The following is a 26,096-nucleotide window of genomic DNA, read 5'->3' as shown; positions in this document are numbered from 1 at the left end:
AAAATGCTTGAAATTTGATTTCCACAGATTTTTCTGTTTCCAACTGTGAGCCATTTCCTAGATACTCTACTAATGTTTTGTATAACAAGTTACTACTTTCTCTAGCATTCTACTTTTTTATGTCTACTGCTGGGAATATAATCAAGACTTTTATCTAATTTCAGTGGTATTCCAAGCATGTATGTCAAATTTATGCAAAACAACACTTCAAACAATTGAAATACTGGTCATATTCAAAGCAGAGCTACTGAGAGTTATTTTTTCATTATTTTACAATTAAGTACATTTCCCTCATATAAAAATTGTTGTTTTTTACTCATTGACATGTGAAGCACACTTTCAAAATTATGATGGTAAGATAATATTGATAGTGTATTTTTTTTTTTTTTCCGAGACAGAGTCTTGCTCTGTCACCCAGGCTGGAGTGCAGTGGCACGACCTTGGCTCATTGCAGCCTTCACTTCCTGGGTTCAAGTGATTCTCCTGCCTCAGCCTCCCAAGTAGCTGGGACTACAGGTATGCCCCACCACATCCAGCTAATTTTTGCATTTTTAGTGGAGATGGGGTTTTGTCATGTTGGCCAGGCTGGTCTTAAACTCCTGACCTCAGGTGATCTGCCCGTCTTGGCCTCCCAAAATAACTGAAATTACAGGCATGAGCCACTGCGCCTGGCCTAATAGTATATTTTAGAGATGTCTTTTTGTCCCTAGAAACATTATGAACTATTGTTCTTATTTAATGTAGCGTAGGCAAATTCAGAAAGTGTTTTCCTTATCAGAAAAGCCTTCCCAAGTTCTGTGACACTCAAATTGTGTGCTGCATTATTTTCTAGCTCAAAAGATAGCACCACCGAGTTGGAAGTTTTAGTATAGTCAGAAAAGGTTAATTATCATCAGTGTTAACTAGACACTGAAAGGAAATATATTAACCCATAAGCATTTAAGAGCCATGGAGTACCTGGCACATGGTAGTTGTGCTTATTGGACATCGGGGAATTAAATAGAATTTTAACTTGATGAGACTCAATGTGCTAAAGAGATGTTGTATTATAAAGTATCTCTTTTAATAAATAGTTAAGATTATGATGTTAGATTTCACTAAAATTTTCTACTAAATTATTCCCCTGACCATTTACCTTTAAGTATATGTAACAAGTAATTTAATTCTGCTTTTCCAAATTTCCTTCAAAGCCCTGGGGAAAAAAAGTGAAAATATTTTTTAAAAACAAATAACCCAGCAGGATATTTATCTTAACATTCCTACTGACTAATATTTAAACTAAACATTATTGCTGCATTTCAAAAAAAACCCATATTCTACTAGTTATTGTCATTGTTTTTAGATCTATAATGCTTAAAAGCTCTGCCATAAAAATAAAGTATATTTGCTTTCCTTGGAAGTCTTGATAACTTTATTTATTTTGATAATTTTAAAACTTTGCAAATAGCAGGTTTTCTCAAGCATTGGGGAAAGTGAATGCAGTTTGCAGCAGTAATCTTTTTTTGGTCAATCTTTGTTCTGCCGTTTTGATTTAAACATATGCAATTATAAATTGAATGCATAAAAGCAAATGTGGTCCCTGCATTATCAAATATCTGTTAACTTTGGAAAACGTGCTAGATAGGGCAACTTAGAATGGAAATACTGAATGTATACACCTGCTTAGAGAAATTATATTGTGTATGAACAATTTGTTACTCAATGAAAATTAATTTTGTTTTTATGAGAGACACTTACATAAGAACAGAGCCTAATGAGACCCAAACAGCTGTCAGTCGCTGACTTCATAAACAAATCAACACCTAATGAGTGAATGAGTTTCAGAATAATTGGGTAAATGTAATTACAGGAACTCTGAAGGTGGAAAATACAATTTAGTCAGCCTTCATTTACCTTGATTCCTCAGGTAACCTAACTGTGAGGAGACAATTCAATACTGTTTCATTTCAGTCTTCAAGTTATATGGGAAGGAAAAATCAAATAAAGGAGTCAAGTTTTGTTGCTTTGGGGAATTCGGAGAGTTTAGATTTTAAATGCAAGTCAACTTCATTTCATGACCCACACAGCAGTAGTCTGCTTTCAGACTCAATTCAAAGTCGACGAGATTTTCTTCCTGAGACTACTTAGTTTTGAAAGGGAGAGAAAGAAAAAATTGGCAATTTAAATATTTGTATTGAGGGAGAGACATAGCAATGATGCCGCTGCAGATCAGCAACCTTGCACCTTGTCTTCTCACATGTGACAGCTGGAGATGCCTCACACAACTAATTTTTTTTCTCAATAAAACTGAAGCCAATATTCAATCTCTTTTTCCTGCCTTTTCTCTTAATTAACATTAGCACCTTAAACTGTGGATTGTGGTTTTAAATGGAATTGTCCCGTTGAAGCTTTGTATCCTAAGGAAATAATATCTTTTTTAAAAGTTCATAAGATGCATGTAAGGATTAATTTACTTAGGAAAGCAATTTAGAATGTGTCTGCGTATGACTGTTTAGAAGCATAAGCTATGTAACCTAAGACAAGTTTCTGAAACCCTTCCCTATGCCCATTTTCACATTTGGAAGTAAAAAAAAAAAACTCAAATTAGTGGGTGCCATGGGTTTTTTATAGGCATGTAACTATAAAGAAAATAAATTGTCACTTGGTCAACAGACCAGCAGAGGAATCATTATATTTGAGAGCTGGAAGGGATCTTAGAAATTAGTTTGCCCAAACCTTTTATTTGAGAGGTGAGGAACTACAAACCCCTGAGGGCTTACATTTCTCACTAAAGGTCACACAGCTGCTAAGTTGCAGAACCAGGGTCCTGGGGGCCTTGTCCCCCGACTACTAGTACATTCTTCATTCCATTACCTACAGAAGAGTCATAAACAGGCTGCCCTTTACTGACCTGTTCATCCACTCACTGACTTACTCTCTTAGCAAACTTTTTTGGAACCCCTACTTTATTCAGTTCCTGTGCAAACTGTGGAGACTAAAGATATCCCTATCCCCAAAGAGCTCACAGTCTAGTCACCCATGGCCATGGACTTGACTCAGATTAAAATCTATCTTAAAAGAGTAAAGTCAGCTTTCCTTTTCAGAATGACAAGGTGCGTAAGTCTTACTTCTATTCTGTAGCACTCTCTGCTCTAAGATAATGCATCTACTTTCTTTTCTAAAAGCCATTTCTTAGTGGGATTATGAAAATTGTGATGGCTGTTTGCTTACAAATATAGACTGATTACCATAGAGGAGGTGGTGCATCTGTCCCACTGTATGTTCCATGACAAGCACTGATAGGCAGCAATCCTGTGTCTACTGGATGCACCTTGATGAATCCTGGTATTATCCTGCTAGGAATGAAAATACAACCTATTAGTCACAGATCATTGATAAAATAAACAATAAAGGCTTAGTCTGAATTTTAACCGTCTGTTATGCACTTAGGGAGTACTTAATATGTGGGTAATTGACGCAATAGACTTTAATGGATCATTCAGATCATTAAGATCAAGGGTATCTGCATATAGTGTGCTTGGGAAATGTTCCTTCAGTGGAACTGAGCATACACAATAATTTTGCAAATCATTTTTTGTTTCTTTGTTTCATTTAGCCCTTTGACCAAAAGAACTAACCACAGGCCCCTGAAAATTCCTACAGGTGAAAAATATGCTATAATTTTAAAGGAATGTTTTATAGCAGTCAATGAATAGACAGACACCTTCTTGACATCACTTTCAAAATATCCACTTCTCTGGACTTTACATTTCGTTGCAATGAACTAAGGTCCCAAGTGTTTCTGTCTGTGTAATGAACTGTTTAATTTTCATCCCCACTTAAGATCAGTTTATCCATGAAACTCAGGCAAGTTAGTGTTTCAGAAATGAGTAGAATTTAGCATCCAGATATTCTTCTTTGTAATATAGTACATAGTGGTATGTCTTCTCAACCCCAAAACAATACCACCAAACAAAACTTGTGTTTTATATTACGAACTAGCTGAAAGTGTTCTCATAACTACTGTATTTATTGTAAGAAATTCTTTTACTCTAAGGTTACACATCTTACATTTTTGTCTATAAAAGATAGGCTAAGTTGGCAGTGCACAGTGGCTCACACCTGTAATCTCAGCACTTTGGGAGGCCGAGGAGGGTGTATTATCTGAGATCAGGAGTTCAAGACCAGCCTGGCCAATATGTTGAAACCCTGTCTCTACTAAAAATACAAAAATTAGCGGGTATGGTGATGTGTGCCTGTAATCCCAGCTACTTGGGAAGCTGAGGCAAGAGAATGGCTTGAACCTGGGAAGCAGAGGTTGCAGCAAGCCCGAGATCGCACCATTGCAATCCAGCCTGGGCAAAAAAAAAGATAGGCTCAATTTAGCAGTTTAATAGATGTCTTTATTTTTTAATATTCTTTCTTAGTACTTTTTCTAGCAACAAATCTGTGCAACCAACAAAATCTGATACTGTGTTTTTCTTTAAAACGGCTCAAATTAAGATTGAATTGCATCCAATAGACAGATTTCTCTTTAACTTTCTTTCAGGATGGAATTGTTGCATTGGATAATAATTGAGTGGAAATTAAAGCAAAATGATGCCAGCTAAGCTCAAGTTCCAGAAAGTTAGTTAGCTGAAAGATTTTGGACTCTGTCATTCTGTGCCAGTGTCACTGCTGAAAGATTGAAACACTGTTTTTGTTATACTATACCTTGTTTCTAGGTCCAGTGCCACCCGCTTCCGTTGGAGCCAGAGCTATTACACAGCTCAAGACGAGTGGGCTTTGGACAGCATTTACATTGGGCAACAGTGCCCCAACATGTGCAGTGGGCATGGCTCATGTGATCATGGCGTATGCAGGTACGTGCACCAGAAAGCGCGATGAGGTCCATGCTTCTCAAGATTTGTGGCTGGAGGGTACTACAGCAGTTGTCATCAGAGTGATATGGATAGACCGATAAATAATGAAATAGCCAAAAGAAACAAGTCCTCCCTTCTGTTCTTATTTTAGATGTAAAAGATATGGTTACATTAAAAATAAGTATGAAACCATATATTCTTAAAACTCTAACCTCAAGACAAGGCCTCTGGGGCTTCAACGTCAGAGTTTATTAAAAGAGGTTTGCCATTGTTTGCCTTTTCACTCACTGAGAGTCTTAGAGCACTAGTCAAACCCTGCTGCGTGCCCTCTTATCCCACTTCACCAGTTCAAGGTTGTATACGTGGGGAGATGGTGATTGTTGCTAATGAGGACAGAGGAACACACTTGAATACCTAAAGACTCTAAAAAGGGCGTAGTTTAATCAAAAAAAGGAACTCTAAAATGTGGCCAGAGTTACATGTTGGTTGAGCAGACCGACATTTACATGTGGCTTTTTAAGGCTATAGGGAAATCCCACTATCTGTCCCCGCCAAGACCAACACACACTCACATAAGCGCACACACCAATGTCCTTTTTCATAAGTACTTGATGCCCAAATTCTACCTTTACAGCATTATTTCTTTTAAGAAAAGATTCTGTCAGTTTTCAGGGGAGTTTGAAAAACTGAGGGTTGTTACTACCACATACCCAGATTAACACTGTAGGGAAAAATCTAGTGTGAATGATAAGACCTGAGCAAAAGTAAGACATGGGAAATGGTTGAGGTCGGGGGACATAGCATTGGCAGGTGGGCCTGTAACTTGCCTATTCAGCCCTGCTCTCTCATAGGTGTGACCAGGGATATCAAGGCACTGAATGCCACCCGGTAGCTGCCCTTCCTTCCACAATTATGTCAGATTTTGAGAACCAGAATGGCTGGGAGTCTGACTGGCAAGAAGTTATTGGGGGAGAAATTGTAAAACCAGAACAAGGGTGTGGTGTCATCTCTTCTGGATCATCTCTGTACTTCAGCAAGGTATGACCAACAGTTGGGATGAGTCATTGGGGCCATGGCTAGTTTAATATGAGACTCTGAACTCCAAATGTACAAATATGAAATGGTTTTATTGTTCCCCACGTTCCCTCCTTTTGACTGGGCTCTGTCAGATTCCTATTCCTTAGCTACCTCTTGGGAAATTCTTGTTTTTATTATTATTATTATTATTATTATTATTATTATTGTTTTTGGTTACTAAAAAATCAGGTTCGGCCAGTTTAAAACTTCTACCCTCCTGTACTTGATGTAAATACCATTTCTTTCCTTTCCTCCATTTCCAGCCAGGCTTGTGTGTTGAGGAAGTTTGAGTAGGGAAGGCTCTTGGTCTCTTCTCACCCTGGCCTATGGAGGGTGTGTCAGTGTGAGGCCTGGGAGCGAGGAGGGGATGAGCTTAGAGGTTAAGGGCAGCAACTCTGGAGCCAGATGGCCTGGTTCTATCCAATTTGACCACTTTATGATTCTGTGATTTTTTTTAACTGTGTAAGTTCTGGGGTACATGTGCAGAACGTGCAGGTTTGTTACATCGGTATACACGTGCCATGGTGGTTTGCTGCACCCATCAACCCGTCATCTACATTAGGTATTTCTCCTAATGCTATCCCTCCCCTAGCCCCCCACTCCCTGACTGGCCCCAGTGTGTGATGTTCCCCTCCCTGTGGCCATGTGTTCTCACTTATGAGTGAGAACATGTGGTGTTTGGTTTTCTGTTCTTGTGTTAGTTTGCTAAGAATAATGGCTTCCAACTTCATCCATATCCCTGCAAAGGACATGAACTCATCCTTTTTTATGGCTACATAGTATTCTATGGCATATATGTGCCACATTTTCTTTATCCAGTCTATCATTGGTGGGCATTTGGGTTGGTTCCAAGTCCTTGCTATTGTGAACAGTGCCGCAGTAAACATACGTGTGCATGTGTCTTTACAGTAGAATGATGTATAATCCTTTGGGTGTATACCCAGTAAAGGGATTGCTGGGTCAAATGGTATTTCTAGTGATTTTTGAAGCGCATTATTTAACCTCCTGGTGATTTAGCTTCCCCATCTGTAAAGCAGGGATATGGAATATCTACCTCATGAGGATCAGTATGTAGATTAAGTGAGTTAATATTGGTAAATCATGTAGAACAGTTCATAACATATAGGAAGCACTTCTGTATGTGTTTATTAAATCTGTCAATCCATTAATTTTAGGAATATGACTGGAAGAAGGAGGAATAGTGGTGAGAGTGGGGGTATGTAGAGCTGTTCCTAGAGAACTGACCAGCTGTCTGGGGTGGGTAGACATCTCAGGTCCTATTCTGGCTTGGTTTGGTGGCTGCTGGTGGCGTCTGCTGATATGGGACTCGGTAGGAAAGTTTTTCTTGCAGTAGTCAGCTTCCCCAGTGGTAGCACCAGATTAGGCATGCAGATTACTAGAAACCAACTAAGGACTGAGGTGCCAACCAGAATCCCTAAAATTGATCCTTTTGGAATACCCCAACCTGTGTCGCTTGGTTAGGGATGGGAGAGGGGTATAACCACCTCTCTCTCCTCCCTCACTGCAGTCTAGGCAGGACATTCTTTTTCTCTTTTCCAATCCATATCCTTATATAGTCTTGAAAGGGACTAAAAAGAGAGCAGGTCTGGTATCCAACCTGAGCAACATGTCTAACCCTAATCTTTAGAATGTGGAGTGTGTAATATCACTTCTTTCAAGCAGGTAATATAGCCACCAATTCTGAGGCAATTGGAGGTGTCCCACTTCACTTCGTGTAACAAGTAGACAGGTGTGAGTGATATGCTACAGGGCTGATAGGTTGCAGAATCTGTTTGGGCAGAAATCCAAGATGTGTTAATTTATGCAAATGCAAAAATAGCTGCAGGTTTTGTTTTAATGCAGGTGAAGAACAAAGAAACATCAAGTAAACAAGATAGAGGATTATAGAAAATCAGGGAAGGAGTCCATTTAGCAGTATTTCCTATCCATTGACATGGAAGGTCCTCCCCTGATGATTATTGTTAAAGATAATAGTCACTCAGTTATCAAAATGCATTGCACATATCTGGATCCCCTGTATAATTGTTCAGAAATGGAAAGGTTGTGCTTCCTGTAAGCATCAATTTTAAAGTAAGAGTGTAAATCTTTTACCAATATGTACTCAGACACCCCAGTGAGTGCACGCGCCCGTGCGCGCGCACACACACACACACATTTTAACATGTAAAGGGTTACATATCAATATTTCTTCCACTTAATTCAAGATGATCTCTGAAGTCAGACTATCTGGGCTCCAAAACTTATTGATTGGTTCACTTTGCAAAGTTATAACAACTCTCTGTATCTCAGGTTTCTTGACTTAAAAGTGGATATAGAGAGGAATAAATGAGTTGGTGCAAGTAAAGAGTAAAGAATAGTGTTGGGAACACAGAAAGAGATCATATGTGTTAGGTATCATAGTTGAATTTTATGAGAATAAATTCCAAATTTGTCTTATTGAATATTTTCACATTTATGCCCTGCAACTAACTAAAAATCATTTCAAGAGTAAAATTCTCTGCCCCTTCCAATTCAGCTTTCCCCCTAAATTTTTGTCAAAATACCCCTGGGTTACATTTTACTTTTTTCTGTTGATTCATTCAGAACTGTTTTGAATTCTAAGTAAGAGGAGCTATCTTAACTTTAAAAAGGAATAAATTTGGTTTATAGGAAGGAAAACACAAGGAGGGCTTAAATGGAACTGGTGCAAGAGAGACCTGGAACCAGTAACTCCAAAGCTCACAGAACTTTCCCCTTAAGAGTAGACCCAATTTGAAAGAGTAGACCCGATTTGCAGGCCAGCTGTCACATGAGAATGGAACCATAGCCACAGGGCTTTCCAACCAGCTCTGTAGGAAAACACAGGGAAGGCTCCTGGTGGCCAGTCACAGTGTCCTGGGAGGAATGATGTGCTATGATTGTATAGCCAGATTCATGCACTCACTTGTTTGGAGGCAAGGTGGATACACTGTCTGGCAGCCCCCACCAGTAAGCATGTTGAAGTGAAGGGGCAGCAACCCAAAGGAAGGGTTCCTTAGACCATTTTCCCACCAGCCTAGATCATATTATCTAAAACTTATCTCCAGCCAGATGTGGTGGTTCACACCTGTCATTCTAGTACTTTGTGAGGCTGAGGTGGAGTATCATTTGAGGCTAGGAGTTTAAGAGCATCCCAAGTAACATGGCAAGAGCCTGTCTCTAAAATAATACAATAAAATTAGCTGGGCATAGTGGGGCATGCCTGTACTCCAAACTAGGAATGAGGGAATGAGGCAGAAAGATCGCTTGAGCCTAGGCGTTTAAGGTTGTGGTGAGCTATGATCACACCATTACACTCCAGCCTGGGCAACAGAGCACGACCCTGTCTCAAATAAATAAATCATGCATACATACATACTTCCATTCTTTCCCTATCTGATCACAAATATTCAAGCTGGTCTCTAATACTCCTGCCCTAACTACATAGCTTATATTCGTTTTCTAGGCATGAGCCCTTTGCTCCAGCTATGAAGCTCTTCTCACCATCCAAGGTTTTGCCACTGCCTACCATTTTGCCTTTTATCTTCTCTGCATTCACATAAAATTTTCGGTGTTCTGTTCAAATCCCCCTGCCTCCCTGAAGCTTTCTGGAGCTCTGGCAAACTGTACTTCTCTCTTTTCTTAGAATTCCTCTCTGACTTTTACATATAAATGTCATATTTTAATTTTCGTCCTCACAATTACAAGCAGAATGTGGAGTCCCACGACTGAGCCAAACTCTGGCTAAGGTGTGCAGCTCAGAAATGCACATCATGCACTAGACATTTACAAATCAATACATACTCTTGAGACTAAATACGTTGGAAAATTATTAAGTGATCATATGACTAAACGGGGCTTGACTAGAAATCAGGACTGGGTCTGCAGCCCTTGGTTACCATTTCTGTCTCTGCCAGAAGTCCATGAATCCGTTCATGTTTGTTTTTATAACACACGGTGTTCTGCCTGCTATAATTGTTGAAGAAAGACTGAATAAATGAATGAAAAACATTAAGAAAATTGGGAAACAATTAAAGATTCTAAAGAAATGGTTATTTTCAAGTAAATAGAATTGCTTTCTAGTGACATTTTGATTAATTTCAAAAGACTTTAATGGAAAGTAAACGGTGATTAGTCATGAAGTGTTTTGGAAGCTTTGTTATAAAGGTTCTAGATTCTGAAAGCTTACCTCTTAAAACTTGTTTTATTTTAGCTAAACCTTAAAGCAGTAAATCATTTTAACCTAGAATCTGGGGGGAAGTTGGAGGCGATTTTCCATATACCAGGAATGGTACAATATTACTACTCCAATACATATGCACACACATACATTAGATATGTATATGTGTTTACACATATACACATAAATACATTGATCACAGCATAACAGAAAAACTGCAAAGCATATGTTACATCGAATTCTGAATGCTGGCAAAAACTTTGCCATGAGCCATTTCCCTTTTCTTTTTTCTTCCTTTAAAACACTATTCAGCATATCAGGTCACCAAACAAAAGAAAATGATTTGTGCTATTCTCTAGGAAAAAACACTTCCAGTGCCAAACTAAGCATTTGTGTGGTATTTTTCCATCATTTACAAAAATGCCACAAAACATTCTTTGAAAACCTCTGTAGACTAACACCATAGTCTCCTGGAAAAACAGCACTACTCTGAATTTCACAGTAGAGCAATCATTCCAACCAACTAATTGTGATAATTGGATTTTTATAATTCCCCTCACCTTAGATCTTTATCCTTCTGGCTCATTTCCACATGCCAGGTTTCTCATAAGAGTTTGCGGGATTGGAATTAACCTGCTAAGTTCTATAGTTTTTCTTCCAAAAATCATTCTTCCTGTAATGATCCTGAGGCTTGAAAATGCTAGGATCTCTGAGGTGTTCTCACTTACAATATTTCAAATCAACAACAGGAAAAATTAAAAGGCACATATAACAACTGAAAAATGCATATAACTTACAAGATTTCCTCAAATACATACCTAAAATTGAGATTTCCAAAGAATGAGTTTCTGTCTCTGAATTAACTTCAGTTCTCATTTTGCTAGCATCCGTGTTTATTTTGAAAACTCTTAATTGGCTTTAGACCTTTCAGTAGCAGTATAGTCTTTTAATTAACCCCAGGTATTTCCCCGTGACTTCTAATAACAGAAACCCTTTCTTAATTAACTTAGTGGATTAGAGTAGAGTTTAAATCCTAAGTGTGAGAGCCATTTTTCTCTAATACTATGTATATTATCTCAGGTTTTCTTCCCAACTTTTAATTGAACTTCCTGGGAGCGCTCAGAGATCAGCTCAGAGAAATCCATGGACGAGCTTTGGAAGAGTCTGTTTAGGTGGAAGACTCTCATAAGCAAACCTTTCTTCAGCCCCATTAGCTGAAATCATTTTGAACAACAGGAACAATGACAAACCTTGCTAATTTCTATGTGACACCTCACCACAGGACTGTGACCTTCAGGGGACTTAATAAGCAAAGGAAGCAAGTTAGTGGATTTCAGGAAATTTGTAGCACTTTTAAGACACAGAGACCATTTAGTGGTTGCAAAAATGTATTTAAATGATCTCTCCTAACCTCTGTTTATGAGAGAGAAGGGAGGGAGACTAGGATCCTGAGAGATTCAATTCAAGTCCTCTTTATTTTCTTTTTTGAGACAAAGTCTCACTCTGTCACCCAAGCTGGGGTGCAGTGGCCTGATCTCAGCTCACTGTAACCTCCATCTCCCAGGTTTAAGCGATTCTCCTGCGTCAGCCTCCTGAATAGCTGGGATTACAGGCACGTGCCACCATGCCTGGCTAATTTTTATATTTTTGGTAAAGACGTGGTTTCACCATGTTGGCCAGGCTGGTCTCAAATTCCTGACCTCAGGTGATCCGCCCACCTCACCTCCCAAAGTTCTGGGATTATAGGCATGAGCCACCGTACCCGGCCTCAAGTACCCTTTCTTTTTGTCAAGAAGCTTCTGCCTTGCCTGGTCTACTTTAATTCCCACAGGACTGGAGGGTCAGGGGCATATCTCTGGAGAGGATGTTCTGTCTGGAAGGCATGCTGTGTACCAGCAAGTTCCATGCAACATGTTATTTCATCTAATTGTCGCAACACCATATGAGGAAGGTATAATTATCCATATTGTACCTTTGAGGAAAATAAAAGCTCAAAAAGGTCACACAGCTAGTGATCAGTATGAATAATGGGCTAAGACTCAAACCCATCTCCTGCAGATTTCAAATAGATGGTGTTTCATCTCCATTGTTCTGCCTAGAGGAAATGGGCAAAGTAAGGATTCAGAGTGTTTTCATTAAAATTTAAAAAAACATTTTAGTACTGTTTGGTATAATTAGCAGTTCCCAAGGGTCTCTCATAACCCAGCCTGGGAATCAGTAATGTAGACATTAAGCAAAGATATCCAGCAACAGTTACCATAGTTGAATCAGAAACAACTAAATGGCGTGACTCTTTCCACAATGAGTGGGGACAAGACCATTTCCACATAGTGCTAAGATGTCCAGGTGAATTTGAAACTGAAACAACAAAATGCCAAAGAACTCCCAGATTATTCAATTTGATTTTTCTTCTTTTCTGAAAGGCTGGGAAAAGACAATTGGTGAGTTGGGACCTGGATACTTCTTGGGTGGACTTTGTCCAGTTCTACATCCAGATAGGTGGAGAGAGTGCTTCATGCAACAAGCCCGACAGCAGAGAAGAGGGCGTCCTCCTTCAGTACAGCAACAATGGGGGCATCCAGTGGCACCTGCTAGCAGAGATGTACTTTTCAGACTTCAGCAAACCCAGGTAACTACCCACCTGATGAGCCTCCCAGTAGTTTCCAGGAATGGTAAAGGTTAAATCATTGTTGGTGTGTTTCCAAAATGTTAACTGTTGTAAAAATAGACAAACCCATAAATATTTAACATGAATGATAGACCAGTATATAAAGATTTTATTTCACTTAAGTGGCTGTACAGAAAGCATTTGTATTCATGTTTGAATTTTTAAGGATTTTTTAAAACTTACGACTAGAATATAAGCAAGATAAGTAACCACTGTTTACTCAAAGAAACCATGGAATATGGGCATGTTCCGTGCTCATTTTCCCATTTGCAGGCTTGTTTGACTCTTTTTAATGTACACACAAAGTATGCTTAGCTCTTAGATTTAACAGTAAGATGGATTTTTTTGTTAAAATTTTTCACACGGCTGCACCCAGGGCTATCCCTAAACAGTGTATGAGTAAGTGCGTAGGGCTCAGATTTTCTAAACACTTTGCCCTGGCCTATCCCTGTCTTAATTTTGATGTATGGGGAATATATGTAATAAAATGTCTTAGGCAATGACTGTTGAAGAGTTTGGGGAAATAACTCATGTTTAATAGTAATACCTATACCAGGCAAGGCATTTATATGTATTTAAATTTAGTTCTTTTGCAATTATGTAGTATTTTGAAATTCTGTATTTATATTTTATATAAGTATTATTAAAGTCTATTCAATGATATTATTTTAGAATACTCCTTTTTATAATCTGTGTATTTTCGTTGTAACAAAAAAAATAATTTTTTGTATGTTGACTACTATTAAGTTTTAACATATGGATCTTGTCCCTGTTTTCATTTTACAAATGAGCCTTGTTTATTGAAAGAAATTATCTAAGAATATATAAACCCAGTTCTTACAGATTGACTATGTCTTAAACATATTACTTAAAACATACTATTTTGTAGATTTAAAGTTCATAAGTTTGACATTTTAAAGTATTAGGTCATTTAAAGGTGACATAACTTTCCGTGATAAAACATAAGTAGACATGCAAACAGACCAACAGAAAGCATTTCTTCTAAGGGATTTAGGGGAGACGGAGAAACCAGAAAAGAGGCAACTGGATGAAACAAGAAATACAACAGGAATGGTGGGTGAGAGATGAAGCCTTGTGAGAGTCTCCTAGATGCAGTATAGTAGAGAGGGAATTGATAATGGTGCCAAACTGGCTTAAACAATGATTTTAAATAACTCAAATTATTTTTTCCAAGTAATATGTCAACCTGAAATTATTGAGAGTTCAGTAAGGTGACCAGGTACTTTATAGGTAAATAAAAATGTAATGGCGTCCTCAAATTGCGGAACTGCATGTCTTTGTCATGAAAAATTACATAACAAAATGATCTTAAAAAATAATTTTACTAACATGAGAATGTGCTTATGATGTAAAGTTTTAAAATGTAGATCACCAAATTATACATATAATGCCTTGCCTATATAAAAGATTACAAGCTGTGATGAGATACATCAAATTGTTAAAAGAAGCCAACCCTATGTGGTAGATTATGGGCAAGTTATGCTTCATTTTTAATGCATTTCTGTGCTTTCCCACAATGAGAAAGAATGCCTTTGAAAAAAAATGTTAAATGTTATCTTCATGTATTAATATTAAACAATTTTATCTTGGTATTTCTTTAAAAAGTTATGACCATCAAAAGATACAGTTCAATGAATCAAACTCAGTTGAAATATTCTCCCTCTTCTCCAAAAGATACAATTCCAAATGAAATAAACATGACCAGGACTAAACCTGCCTGCAAGGTTAAACCTCAAGTCTGATATGTCCAAACTTACAAGCTTTTGAAAAATATTGAGATCAAACCAAACAAAACTTTCTCTTGTTGTTACCCTTGTTGTTTTAGTAGCTGCAAAAAAAAAAAAAAAAAAAAAAAAAAACACAGCTTTTCTTTTCCCAACCATAAATGATCTACTTTTATTCAGATTTGTCTATCTGGAGCTTCCAGCTGCTGCCAAGACCCCTTGCACCAGGTTCCGCTGGTGGCAGCCCGTGTTCTCGGGAGAGGACTATGACCAGTGGGCAGTCGATGACATCATCATTCTGTCCGAGAAGCAGAAGCAGATCATCCCAGTTATCAATCCAACTTTACCTCAGGTATCCTCCTATGTCTGAACTCCAGGAAGACAGATTGTTATAAAAGTGAATGGCATAACGAACTCATTTCCTTAAGGATTTAGTGCTTGACACTGAATGTATGATATAAGTTGAAGGGCTTGTACTTAATTTTTTGTTACCTCTCTATGCTACCACTTCACAGATAATTTAGATGTAAAAAAGACTGACGTCTGGTTAAATCATCAAGCAAAATTGTTAGTGTGTTTATAAAATTATTAGATACACAGTGGTAAAATACTTTCAGTTGTTGAATCATCAGGAGAAAAGTTAATAGCTGTAAAAAGACATGGAGATTCTTCTGTGTTTTCCTAGAAATGCAAGTGGTACATGGCCCAGCATGTCATGAAATGAAAATTCCTTTCTTGTTTTCAAAGCTATCAAATTGCCTTTTTGTGTTATTTGTATTGTTTCTATTAGAACTTTTATGAGAAGCCAGCTTTTGATTATCCTATGAATCAGATGAGTGTGTGGTTGATGTTGGCTAATGAAGGAATGGTTAAAAATGAAACCTTCTGTGCTGCCACACCATCAGCAATGATATTTGGAAAATCAGATGGAGATCGATTTGCAGTAACTCGAGATTTGACCCTGAAGCCTGGATATGTGCTACAGTTCAAGGTATTTATGCACAAGCTTCTTCCCAGAGCAAGTTAAGGAGTAAAACATCTTCCAGATGTATACGTGGAACTCACAGAGAACACACATTTTTCATGTTCTATTAAAGAAGGGACTCACCTGTACAAAAGCTCAACAGTGTTAGAATTGCAAAGCTTTTCAGCTCTACTCATAAGGAAAGCAGCTTGCTAGTTTTTAAGGAGTCCCGAAAGTTGTGGGTATACCATTTCTTCAGGTATTCAAGGAACTCTGCCAGAATTAAAAATAACATTGACTTTTAGGACTTCAATCTGATAGTGACTTAATGAATCTCAAGCTTCTAAACGATGATGGATAAGTTGTCCTTTTCATCTTACTAGTGGTATTTGAACTTGCAAGATATTTTATGCTTTTGCTGTATTATTTTCGAACAAATTATCTTACTTAAATTCAGTAAATTTTTACTCCAGTCATCATTGTTCTCTTAAAGGCTTCTTGTGTTTCAGCTCTGTGATAACGTATCAACATGTATAGCAAGTATTTACTTTGACAAGGTCTTGTTTCAGAACCCTAATCAAAATTTCATTGTGTTTATAATAAAATCCCATAGGTGACTTCTGGGGTTGGAAGTAATGCAGTTTTAATGAGCTAGCACAACTACATGGTCCTTACATAATGGCAGGATGCAGATGCTAAATAATTTACAAGTGGAATTATTAAAGAGATCAGATGTTTATAGGCAGCTCTTCAAATATAATTTTCACAGGTCTGTAAACAAGGAGTTAGTCATAAATAATATGATTAGTAAAATGTTATCCTTGTTTAGATTCTGATGTTAAACTATAATGGAAAAATATCAATAACAATATATGATCTATATTCATTTGTTGGTAATACCTAAAGTAGTAACAAAATAACGTTAATAGCAAATATATTTCCAGAATACTATGCTGTTTCTCATCTGACACCTTTTCTATTTAATTAATCACAAACCATGGTTGTGTAGGTATTAAAGTCTGCAAGGTAATATTCTGAAATTTTAAAAATCTAAATTTAAAAAATAGTGTTAAATATTTCAAGCACTTAAACAATGATCAGGAATGCAAACTGCTTAAGAAAATCTTAATTCTCTACCATTTGACCCAGCAATCCCATTATTGGGTATATACCCAAAGAAGTGTAAATTATTCTACCATAAAGACGCATGCATGTGTATGTTCATCAAAGCACTATTGGCAATAGCAAAGACATGGATTCAACCTAAATGCTCATCTGTGGTAGACTGGATAAAGAAAATGTGGTACATATACACCATGGAACACTACACAGACATAAAAAAGGATGAAATCATGACCTTTATAGCAACATGAGTGGAGCTGGAGGCCATTATCCTAGGCAAACTAATGAAGGAACAGAAAAACAGATACCACATGTTCTCACTTGTAAGTGGGAGCTAAACAATGAGAACACATGGGCACAGAGGGGAGCAACGGACACTGGGGCCTACTTGAGGATGAAAGGTAGGAGAAGGGAGAGGATCAAAAAACTGCCTATTGGGTAGTATGCTTATTACCTGGGTGACAACGTAATCGGGACAGCAAACTCCTGAGGCACACAGTTTATCTATATAACAAACCTGCACATGTACCCATGAACCTAAAATAAAAGCTAATTTAAAAATTTTTAATTTTCATATCACACAAGCAGAAAGCTATTAATTTGTGGTTATTTAATAAGTATAGAGCACAGATCATTCAGGGGTTGATAATTAGTGTATGTTTGAAACCTGCCTATAAGAATTCTGGGTGCCATTTGTACAAAAATACACAGGGCTGGTGCAGTTTTTGTGATTACTTGCTGTGTGATAAACACTAGCTAGTCCTGGGACTATAGAAATGAAAAATGTGACCCCACATGAATACCTGTGTAACAAACCTGCATGTTCCACACATGTATCCTGGAACTTAAAGTAAAATTTAACAAAAAAAAAAAAAAAGAAAAAGAAAAATATGACCTTAGCTTTCAAGGAACTAGAGAATGAGGCAGAAAAGTGAACAGTCACAATAAAGTCACAAGAATGCTGCAGTATAAGTTGGCTCTAGGTGCTATAACAATACTCTGCATAGTGCCTAACATGTTTCAGGCACTCAAAAAATGTCTGTTAGTTGAATAAATGGATGGATGGTTGAATGGATGGATGGGTGGGTGGAAAGACGGATAGGAGTAAAGGAAGGAAAGGAAGGGGAAGGGAGGAAGGGTGGATTGATGGATGAGTTCCAACTGGAAGTCTCTGGAAATACAGAGACTTAGCCAGCTGAAGAATGGAGGGGCAGGAATTCCAGTTAGAGACAACAAAATGAGCAAATACATGAAAATACACCGAAGTGCAAATGAGAAAAGGGGCAAGTCTAACTTTGAGGACTGTGGAGTATGTGCAGCAGAGATGAGAGATAAAGTTGACTCTGATGGGCATTATATTCTACATTAAGTCACTTGAACATTATCCCAAGAGCAATGAGTCATGAAAGATTTTTAGCCTGTTGAATGCCAGAATCAGACCTGTGTTTTAGAAGAATCATTCAACTGCAGTATGGATGTTGACCCAATAGAAGAGGAAACCAGAGTCAGCAAGTACATTCATTCCTTCATTCAGCAAATACTTATAAAGTCTCTATATTCTATTCACATTTCTGGGTTATGGAAATAAATACAGAGAGTATGAAATAGGGTAATGGAGGATCTTTACCATTTTATAAAAGGTTGTCAGGTTGGTTGGCGTCACTAATAAAATGACACTCTTAAGCCACAACCTATAGAAAGTAAAGGAGTGAGTCATGCAGTTATGTGGAAAAGATCATTCCAGGCACAGAAAACAAAAAGAACCAACATCTTGAAGTAGGAATGTTCTAGAAACCACAAGTATGCCATTGTGACCATAGCAGAGAAAGTGAGCAAGAGTAGGACAGATGAAAAAAGTAAGGTCAAACTTTGACTTCTGTTCTGAATAAAATAGCAGAAAGGTGACACATTCTGATTTAGGCTTTTAAAGAATCATTGCTCTGGTAACTGTGCAGGGTCAAGGGCAGAAACATTAGCAGCTATCCAGTGATCCAAGTAAGAGATTATGGGAGATAGGACCTGTGAAAGAGGCAGAGAGAAATGATCAGATTTTTAAATATATTTTGAGTAAAGTAAGGATGCTAGAGCTGTAATCGAAGTCAGAAATGAGAAGGCCAGGTTGAGGCATAGCATGCGTTATAAAGATAAATAAATGAGTATAAAGATGTTAAAGTGATACAATCAATAGATTTGGGGGACTGTTGAGTAATAGAATGGAGTCTAGAATTATTCTCTTATTTCTGGTTCTGGCTGCTGAACTACAGAAAAATGAGGGTTTGCTTTAGGAGAGCAGTTGAAGAGGACTGGCTTGGACATAATGGAGTTACGGGTGCTGATGGGCTGCTGAAGTGGAAATGAAAAGGAAGTGGTAATGTGTATTTGTCCAGAAAGTAGGAGAGAGGTCATATCTGTTATTCAGACTACAGGCATTCAGAAGAAACATGAGGTTATGATTGTGAATGAGATTAAGAAGCATGCATACAGTAAAATGATAAAGTCAAGACTGAATCACAGAAAACACCAACACTTAAAAGGCAGGCTAGATGGTCAATAAAAAAGAAATGGTTAACAATGTTAAAAGCAATAGAAGAATCAAGTAAAAGAAGGATTAAATTTTCCCATTGCATTTTGTGAGACAGACAGTTTCCTTGGTAATTTCACTGGGGCATCAGCAGCAAAAGTCAGATTACAATGGATTTTAAAATGTTGAGTAAAGAGGTCTACACAGTGCATACGGCCTTTCTCTCAATTTGTTTAGCTGTGTAGTTAGAGGGAGACCAAAAATCAGGGAGAATTTTTATGTTCTTTTGTTTTATTTTTAAAGGTAGGAGAGACTTAAACATATGTATCTGATCCATAGAAGGTACACAAGTAAATATTTGTTGAAGGTATGCCTAAATCCTGAATGGAAAGTTTAAGATAAATTATATGTTTAATACAAATGAGAGTATGTCTACACTACCCTATTACCTGATTTCTAAAGCACGAACTTGTCACAGAACTTAAAGTTCCAACGACTTGTCTATGTTAGAAACAACAGCAATCATGGCAAATTTAAGACAAAAAGTTAACTAGACGTGCCCAATGTGGCTGCTTTCACTACATACCAGCCAAAGGCCTTTGGTACTATTGAGTAATGCAGTAAAAGGAATTTGTGTTAGAAGAGTTTAATCATGCATCTGAGAGGGTTAAGTCTTTAATTATATTCTTGATGTTTTACTATATAAACTTGGATAAATTGTGCACAATAAAATTTCTAACCAAATTATAAATTCTCTGAGAGATGCTTTCTAGCTCTGAGTATGGAAATAAAGAAGATACTAAATCTTCTTTTTAAAAACTAGATAAAGCTACCTTATAGTCATCAGGATTAACTGATTGACCTCCTGAGCTATGGCTCAATATTATTAGCCCATGACTCTACCTTTATATCATCCTTTTTTTTTTTTTGTCATATCATGTTCTTTTCATTCCTGATTTCAATTTTCCTTCTAAAACTCAGACTATTCTTATTTAGTAAAGGCTTATACAACAAAATGTGTGGCTCCAGCCAACAAATGAAATAAGATGTGAATAGGCCATTCATATAAGATGGCATGTAATTAAATGAACATGAGAAAAACAGTTTGACATTTGTAATTTTAAAAAATGTAATAAAATTCATTACACATTTATTTGGAAATAAACTGTCTTAAACTATAATACTCAATGCCTAAACTGATTCATTTGGACTCAACCAATACAAAATGAACACACATAACTAGAAAATTTTAAGTGTTTCTACATTTTGACTCATTAATGCTACTCTCAGGAATTTATCTGGTGATGACAAATCAACCAAAGAAGAAAGGTGTATTCTCTGCAATGCTATGTATAACAGAATGTGGAGGAAAGCTCTAGATGTGTAATAATTTCAACTATATGACCAATATATAGATTCCCTATAAAGATCAGTAGAGAAAATAGAAAAGTAAGGACAGTTATGATAGACTAGTGGGATTTAGGTTGTATTTTTACAGTTTTTTAAATGTTATTAATCCTATGATGACAGTCCTCCCTAAAGGTATACCAAACAGTAACAGGTTCATTTCTGGATTATGTTGATTATTTGATGCTGTGATAAACACTTAGCTCTTTCATCTAAGTTGACACTGATTTTATTTTATTTATTTTTATTTTATTTTATTTATTTATTTATTTGAGATGGAGTCTTGCTCTGTCGCCCAGGCTGGAGTGCAGTGGTGTGATCTTGGCTCACTACAACCTCCGCCTCCCGGGTTCAAGCAATTCTCTACCTCAGGCTCCCGAGTAGCTGGGATTACAGGTGTTCGCCACCATGCCCAGCTAATTTTTGTATTTTTAGTAGAGACAGGGTTTTACCATTTTGGCCATGCTAGTCTTGAACTCCTGACCTCATGATCCATCGGCCTCAGCCTCCCAAAGTGCTGGGATTCAAGCATGAGCCACCGCGCCTAACCAGTTGATGCTGATCTTTAATGAGCTTTGGCAAGGAAACAGAAGGATGCTCGTTCCACTGAAACCTTCCTGTACTGAAGAAGACAGCTGCTTCTCCATCTTATGGTTTCCTCTGTTTGTACCCTCTGAGAACGGAGAAAGAAGCAGTTTCTTGGCATATCTTTTGTCTGGGACTCAAGAACCACCGACACTGTGCTTCTCTCTTCTCTCCTATAATCCCAAGAAATCCACAAAATGAGTCCAGCTTTCTAGTAAAAAGTACCTATTGTTTGCTTAAACGAAGAATTCCAGAATCTATTGAAGGGTCTTGGTTGGCACTGAGCTCACAATTCCTATCATTGTAAATTCAATGCAGATCCATTGGAAGGCACCCTGGATGCTGTAGCACCTAATTTGTTGAGTGATGACTTAGAACCAAAATCTTGTATAATTCTTGTCCTTCCTTTTAACAGCTAAACATAGGGTGTGCCAGTCAATTCAGCAATACTGCTCCAGTTCTTCTTCAATACTCTCATGATGCTGGTATGTCCTGGTTTCTGGTGAAAGAAGGCTGTTACCCAGCTTCTGCAGGCAAAGGATGTGAAGGAAACTCCAGAGAACTAAGTGAGCCCACCATGTATCACGCAGGGGACTTTGAAGAATGGACAAGAATCACCATTGTTATTCCAAGGTCTCTTGCATCCAGGTAAAGTAAGCATTCTTAATAGGTTTGGGCCATTAAGAAAGACACAATCCCAAATGCTGTAATCCTAAATGTTGAAATCCTAAAAGATCAAAATCCTGAAAATACAATTCTGGAAAAAATAATTTTAAAATATTTTAAATTATTTTTAAAATTATTTTTAAATATTTTAATTATTTAAATAATTTAATTAAATATTTAATTAATTTAAAATTATTTAAAATATTTTAAAATATTTAAAAATAATTTTTTAAACATTTATATTTTAAAAGGGGGATTTATTTGAGAAACAAAAACATGACAGAACACTTCATAGGCCATTTTACACAATACTTATTTTTGCAAGCATAAACATTCAGATATACTAAAGACCGCTGCATTGGTTTAACATTTATGAGCAGACAAAATGTATACATAGAGAAATAGGTTAAAAAGCAAAATGTATAAATGTATATCACTATGGTTGGTGATCGTTTGCACTCAGCTGTATAAATGTGGCCATCTGAAATACAGACAATTTAACTCTTTTGATGAGATTGATCAAAAACCTCAGTGGGTTACCACTGCATATGCAGTCACCAAAAAGCTGAGACCCGAAGAAATTTTATCTTTCACAAAAGCAGATGTATGAAAAAGATGTCTCTCCCGTTATCGAGTAAGATTTTAGCGTTTTTAGGTACACGCAGTGTTTACACGCAACGTCAACACTGCACTTTTGTGAAGTCACATTTGCAAAAGAAATTCATAAAACAAATTATAACTCTCTGAAAGTCCTTACACAATTTACACATCCCATATTGGAAATGATGTGAAGACAGAGCACATCAAATAGATAGCATAGCCAATTGGCACAGTGTGGGAAGGGCAGAAGTCCTATGACTGGATAATTTGGCGGGGGAGATTTCTTGTATTTTTGGAGGTTTCTTGTATTGTTTTCACTTCTATGATCTTCAAAACACTCACTACACTTACATTTGGAGAGTAGTTGTGGTCTACAGAGTTTGTAGGGATATGCTGTCTGGAAATCTGGTTATTGCTGAGCCATTGCAATTAAACAATTTTCTGCTTTCATAGCACCAATCATAACTAGCTTTTACACTTTTGTATGTTTCATTTGCCAGAGTATATGTGAAATATTGTTACATGTACATAATGCATACTGATTATGTCAGGATATTTATGGTGTCCATCACTTGAGTACAGCATACTTTTGTAAAGTATAGTCACCCTTCTCTGCTATCAAGCATTGAATTTATTCCTTCTATCTTACTGTATGTTTGTACCCTTTAAACCATTTTTCATCCTCCTCCCTCCCTCCCTTGGTACCCATCCTAGTCTCTGTTATCTGTCTTTCCACTCTCTACCTCCATGTATGAAAAACATGTGATCTAATATTTAGCTCCCACATATAACTGAGAATATGCAATATTTGTCTTTTTGACCCTGGCTTATTTCACATGAAATAATGGCCTCCGGTTCCATCCATGTTGCTGCAAATGACATATTTTCATTCTTCTCTATGGCCAAATAGTATTTCATTGTGTATATCCATTCTTCTGTTGATTAACATTTAGGTTGATTCCATATCTTAGCTATTGTGAACAGTTCTGCAATAAACATGAAAGTGTAGGTGTCCCTTTGATATATTGATTTATTTTTCTTTGGGTAGACACCCAGTAGTAGGATTACTGGATCATATGGTAATTTTATTTTTAGTTTTTTGAGAAATCTCCATACTGTTTTCCACAGTGGCTGTACTAGTTTACATTCCCACCAACAGTGTATAAGAGTTCCCTTTTCTTCATATCCTCACCAACATCTGTTTGTTTGTTGTCTTTTGAATAATAACCACTGTGACCGGGATAAGACAGTATTTTATTGTGGTTTTGATTTGCATTTCTCTGGTGATTAGCAATGTTGACATTTTTCATATACCTTTTCACATTTGTATGTCTTCCTTTGAGGAATGTCTATTCATGGCCTTTGCCCACCTTTTAATTTATTTATTTATGTTGCTGTTGTTTGAGTTCTTTGTATACTCTATTCCTATTATATTGGTCCCCTGTTGAATGAAAAGTTGCAAATATTTTTCCCATCTCATAGGTTGTCTCTTCACTCTGTAGATTATTTATTTTATTGTGCAGAAGCTATTTTTAGTTTAACAAAGTCTCATGTGTCTGTTTTTGTTTTTGTTGGCTGTGCTTTTGAGGTCTTAGTCATAAATTCTTTCTAGACCAATATCCAGGAGAGTTTTCCATAGGTTTTTCTTCTAGAATTTTTGTAGTTTGGGGCCTTATGTTTAAGTCTTTAATCCATTTTGAGTTGATTTTTGTATGTGGTGAGAGATATGGGTCCTGTTTCATTCTTCTGCATGTGGCTGTTCAATTTTCGCAGCACCATTTATTGCAGAGGGTGTCCTTTCCCCAGTGTAAGTTCTTGTCAGTTTTGTCAAAGATTACTTAGCTATAAATCTGGGGCTTTATTTCTGGATTCTCTATTCTGTTCCATTGGTCTATGTGTCTATCTTTATACCAGTATCATGGTGTTTTGCTTATTATTGCTTTGTAGCATAATTTGAAGTCAGGTAAGGTGATGTCTCACATCCTTCTTTTTGTTTAGGATTGCTTTGGCTCTTCAGACTCTTTTTTTATTCTATATGAATTTTAGGGTTGTTTTTTCTAATTCTGTGAAAAATGACGTTGGTAATTTGATAGGAGTTACGTTGCATCTGTAGATTGCTTTCAGCATTGTAATCATTTTAACCATATTGATTCTTCCAATCCATGAGCATGGGATTTTTTCCATTTGTTTTTGTGATCTACAGTTTCTTCCATCTACAGTGTTTTCTGGTTTTCCTTGTAGAGATGATTCATCTCCTTGGTTAAATGTATTCCTAGGTACTTATTTTATTTTGGAGATTGTCAGTGGGATTGAATTCTTGATTTGGTACTCAGCTTCAATGTTACTGGTATATAGAAATGCTCTGATTTTTGTACATTGATTTTCCATCCTTAAAATTTACTGAAGTTATTTTTCAAGTCTAGGAATTTTTTGGAAGAGTCCTTAGGGTTTTCTAGGTATAAGATCATGTCATCAGTGAACAGAAATAATTTGATTTCCTTTTTCTCAATTTGGATGCTTTTTATTTCTTTCTCTCGCTTGACTGCTTTAGCTAAGACTTCTAGTACTGTGTTGAACAGGAGTGGTGAGAGTGAGCATCCTTGTATTGTCCCACTTCTTGGGAGGAATGATTTTACCTTTTCCCCATCCAGTGTAATGTTGGCTATGGGTTTGTCATGTATGGCTTGTATTATTTTGAGGTGTGTTGCTTTGATGCCCAGATTGTTGAGGGTTTATATCGTATCAACATCATGAATGGATGTTGGATTTTACCTAATGCTCTTTCTGCATTTATTGAAATGATCATATGTTTTTTGTTTTTAATTCTGTTTATGTGGTGAATGACATTTACTGATTTAGGTATGTTGAACTATCCTTATATCCATGGAATAAACTCATTCAGTCATGATGTATATCTTTTCGATGTGCTGTTATTTTCAGTTTGCTAATATCTTCTTGAGGATTTTTGTGTCTGTGTTCATCAGGAATACTAGCCTGTTTTGTTTTTTGGTTGTGCCCTTGCCTAATTTTGGTATCAGGGTGATTCTGGTTTTGTAGACTGAGTTAGGAAAGAATCCTCTCCCATCAATTTTTTGAATAGTTTTAGTAAGGTTGGTACCAGCTCTGCTTTGTACATCTAGTAAAATTTACTTGTGAATCCATCTTGTACTGGGTTGTTGTTGTTGTTGTTGTTGTTGTTGTTTTGTTGGAAGACTTTTTATTACTGCTTTAAAATCATACTTATCATTGGTATGTTCACAATTTCTATTTCTTCGTAGTTAATGCTTGGGAGGTTGTATGTTTCCAGGAATTTATCTGTTTTCTCTAGGTTTTTTAGTTTGTGTGCGTAGAGATGTTCATAGTAGTCTCCAATTACCTTTTTTATTTCTCTGGTATCAGGTGTAATGTCACCTTTGTTATCATTTCTGATAGTGCTTATTTGAATCTTCTCTCATTTATCTTACGTAATCTAGCAGTCTATTAACTTTGTTATCTTTTCAGAGAACCAACTTATCATCTCATTGATCCTTTGTATTATTTTTCTTGGTTTCAATTTCATTTAGTTCTGCTCTGATCTTTGTTATTTCTTTTCTTCTGGTAGCTTTGGGTTTGTTTTGTCTTCATTTTTCTACTTCCTTGAGGTGCAATTTTAAGTTGTTAATTTACAGTCTTTCTATTTTTTTTATATATGCATTTAAAGCT

General features: G+C 36.8%; 1 protein-coding gene across 3 annotated transcripts in view; it reads left to right on the top strand.

Annotated features, from left to right (window-relative positions):
- The window catches only part of RELN (reelin), a 510,762-nt gene that overhangs the window by 364,482 nt on the left and 120,184 nt on the right, over nt 1–26,096 (top strand). For all 3 annotated transcript variants that reach the window (XM_005550435.4, XM_065542420.1, XM_045387530.2), the window contains exons 23-28: nt 4,704–4,841; nt 5,693–5,879; nt 12,540–12,745; nt 14,710–14,881; nt 15,320–15,520; nt 21,544–21,776. In XM_005550435.4, coding sequence (XP_005550492.3) covers nt 4,704–4,841; nt 5,693–5,879; nt 12,540–12,745; nt 14,710–14,881; nt 15,320–15,520; nt 21,544–21,776 — 1,137 coding nt within the window. The remainder of the gene's footprint in view (nt 1–4,703; nt 4,842–5,692; nt 5,880–12,539; nt 12,746–14,709; nt 14,882–15,319; nt 15,521–21,543; nt 21,777–26,096) is intronic.

This window comes from Macaca fascicularis, chromosome 3 (genome assembly GCF_037993035.2).
Source record: "Macaca fascicularis isolate 582-1 chromosome 3, T2T-MFA8v1.1".
Taxonomy (NCBI): Eukaryota; Metazoa; Chordata; class Mammalia; order Primates; family Cercopithecidae; genus Macaca; species Macaca fascicularis.
Note: the sequence above shows the minus strand (reverse complement) of the source record. Positions and strands in the feature narration are given on the sequence as shown.